This window comes from Propithecus coquereli, unplaced genomic scaffold, assembly GCF_000956105.1.
Source record: "Propithecus coquereli isolate 6110/MARCELLA unplaced genomic scaffold, Pcoq_1.0 Scaffold496, whole genome shotgun sequence".
In the NCBI taxonomy this organism is placed as follows: Eukaryota; Metazoa; Chordata; class Mammalia; order Primates; family Indriidae; genus Propithecus; species Propithecus coquereli.
This window is the reverse complement of record NW_012150796.1, coordinates 1,186,023-1,188,191: the sequence shown is the minus strand read 5'-3', so window position 1 is coordinate 1,188,191 and position 2,169 is coordinate 1,186,023. Positions and strand designations below refer to the sequence as shown.

Sequence of the window (2,169 nt, the reverse complement as noted above, 5' to 3'; positions counted from 1 at the left end):
CATTATAACTCACTGCAACATCAAACTCCTGGGCTGAAGCAGTCCTCCTGCCTCAGCTTCCTGAGCAGGTGGAACTAGAGGTGTGAGCCACCATGCCTGTCTAATTTTTCTTTCTTTCTTTCTTTTTTTTGGTAGAGATGGGATTTAGTGCTTGCTCAGGCTGGTCTCAAACTCTTGGCCTCAAGCAATCCTCCCACCTCAGTCTCTGAAAGTGCTAGAATTACAGACATGAGCCACCATGGCCCTCCCAAAATATGTCGCTAAATTAAAAAATTATAAAAGTAACAGCATCAGCGATCAGCATAGGGAATGTAGAAAATACAGAAAAATCTAAATAAGAAGATAAAAATTATTAATAATCCCACGATTTAAGGTTGACATTTTTAACATTTTAATCTATCTTCTTGGTGTCCTCCCGCCCCGCCCCCAAGTTTTATTTCTGACCCTCTGTGAGTACAGAACACACCCAGGTTCTGTTCCCGCAGCTTCCTGTGGCAGTAACCTCTCCCGTAACCCCCTCCCCGGGGGGCAGGCCTCCTGTCCTGTTCCATTCCTCCAAAACCCCTAAAATAGAAATAGGAGCTTCATTTGCCCTTAAAACATGAGGACTCGCCCCTCTCCTTCAGACTCCCCCAGCCTGCTCGGACCTTGCTCTCACTGGCCCATGGCCACTGTCCCCAGACTCCCCTTCCCAACAGAGGGGACTTGGCTCTCCCAGATGGACCCCTGTCGTCTGGGCGCCCCCACTGCACAGCCTCCCGCGTTCTGCAGCTGCGGCGGCCGGACCTCCATGTGCAGTGGAAGAAAAGAAACCCCTGACGCTTGGCCACAAAAATTCTTACGTTATAAATTTGGACTCATTTCATAGGGATACCAGGAAGTATCCCAGTAAGATATACTGGCTTTTTATTAGCGTAAAAATCAGGCTTTTCCCGTTTGGATCAGTGAAGTTTACAAATGCTTAAATAATTCTGTTGTTTCTGTTTTACCTCTTCAGTGTTGATGAAAGTGTTTCTGCACACTCGATTTACGAGTGGTTTCTTGGGGACTGTTAGTGAAGTCACAGGGAGGAATGCGAGGCTCTGTGGTGGGCGATGTGGCAGGCACACTCCGAAAACGTGAGCAGGCGCTGTAAATCTGAACGCTGCGCTTTCTAAACCCCTTGAAAGGACCCCGCGCCGCCCAGCGCGCTGGGTGAAAGGGCCTCTCTCTTGCAGGTGGCGCAGGACTGGAAGTGCGTGGCGCAAGTTCTCGACCGGCTCTTCCTGGGGCTCTTTCTGGCGGTGTCGGTCGCAGGCTCGGTTCTGATTTTCACCCCTGCTCTGAAGACGTGGCTACAGAGCTACGCTTAGGGACGAGTCTCCGGAGCAATTTAAAAGACAAAATGACGCCTCAGAGCGGACACCTGGCCGGCGCGGGCGGAGTGCGCAGGCGCGTGCTGCAGGCCCGCGCCGTCCTCGGCACGAGCCTCTCCCGACGAGAGGGCCCTGGACACGCGCCCGCCGAGGGGAGCCGCGGCGGCTGCCACAGCGAGCTGTTTTTAAAGAAAGAAGAGCCTCCTCGGGCCGCTTCCTCGGCTCCCGGGACTCCCAGGGCGGCGCCACGGGTCCAGGCTGGGTCCGTGTCAGCGCTGCGAACCCGCGTCCGCGACCCCCGCTCCGCGCCACACGCCTCTCGCCTGCGCTTCGCTCTCCTCACCTTCTGATTTTGTCTACATCAGCCGGAGTTGTAGTTCCAGATTTTTTTTTTTATTTCAGGGTATTGTGAGTGTACACACACTTTGGTTACACTGTATGTCTTTGCCTCACCCAAGCCAGGGTTAGAGGCCTGCCCTTCCCCCCTACAGTGCTCCCCGTGTCCTTTAGTTGCGGGTTTACTCCCCATCCCCCAATCCCCGAGAGTATTTCTGCCATGCGATCACCCTAGTGTCGATCAGTTAGTACCAATTTGATGGCAAGTACAAGTGGAGCCCATTCTTCCACTCTTGTGCTGCCTCACTTTGGATAATGGACTTAAGTTTAATCCAGGAAAGTATAAGAGGTTCTAGATCACTGTCGTTTCTTATGATTGAGTAATATTCCCTTGTATACATATACCAAATTTTAATAATCCACTCATGAATTGATGGGCACTTGGGTTGTTTCCACATTCTTGCAATAGTGAATTGTG

The 2,169-nt window shown here is 51.8% G+C and overlaps 1 protein-coding gene across 1 annotated transcript in view; it reads left to right on the top strand.

Moving 5' to 3' along the window:
- The window catches only part of CHRNB3 (cholinergic receptor, nicotinic, beta 3 (neuronal)), a 20,591-nt gene extending 19,239 nt beyond the window's left edge, over positions 1-1,352 (top strand). Inside the window, exon 6 of the mRNA XM_012655964.1 lies at positions 1,218-1,352. Coding sequence (XP_012511418.1) covers positions 1,218-1,352 — 135 coding nt within the window. The remainder of the gene's footprint in view (positions 1-1,217) is intronic.
- Positions 1,353-2,169: the final 817 nt, after the last annotated feature.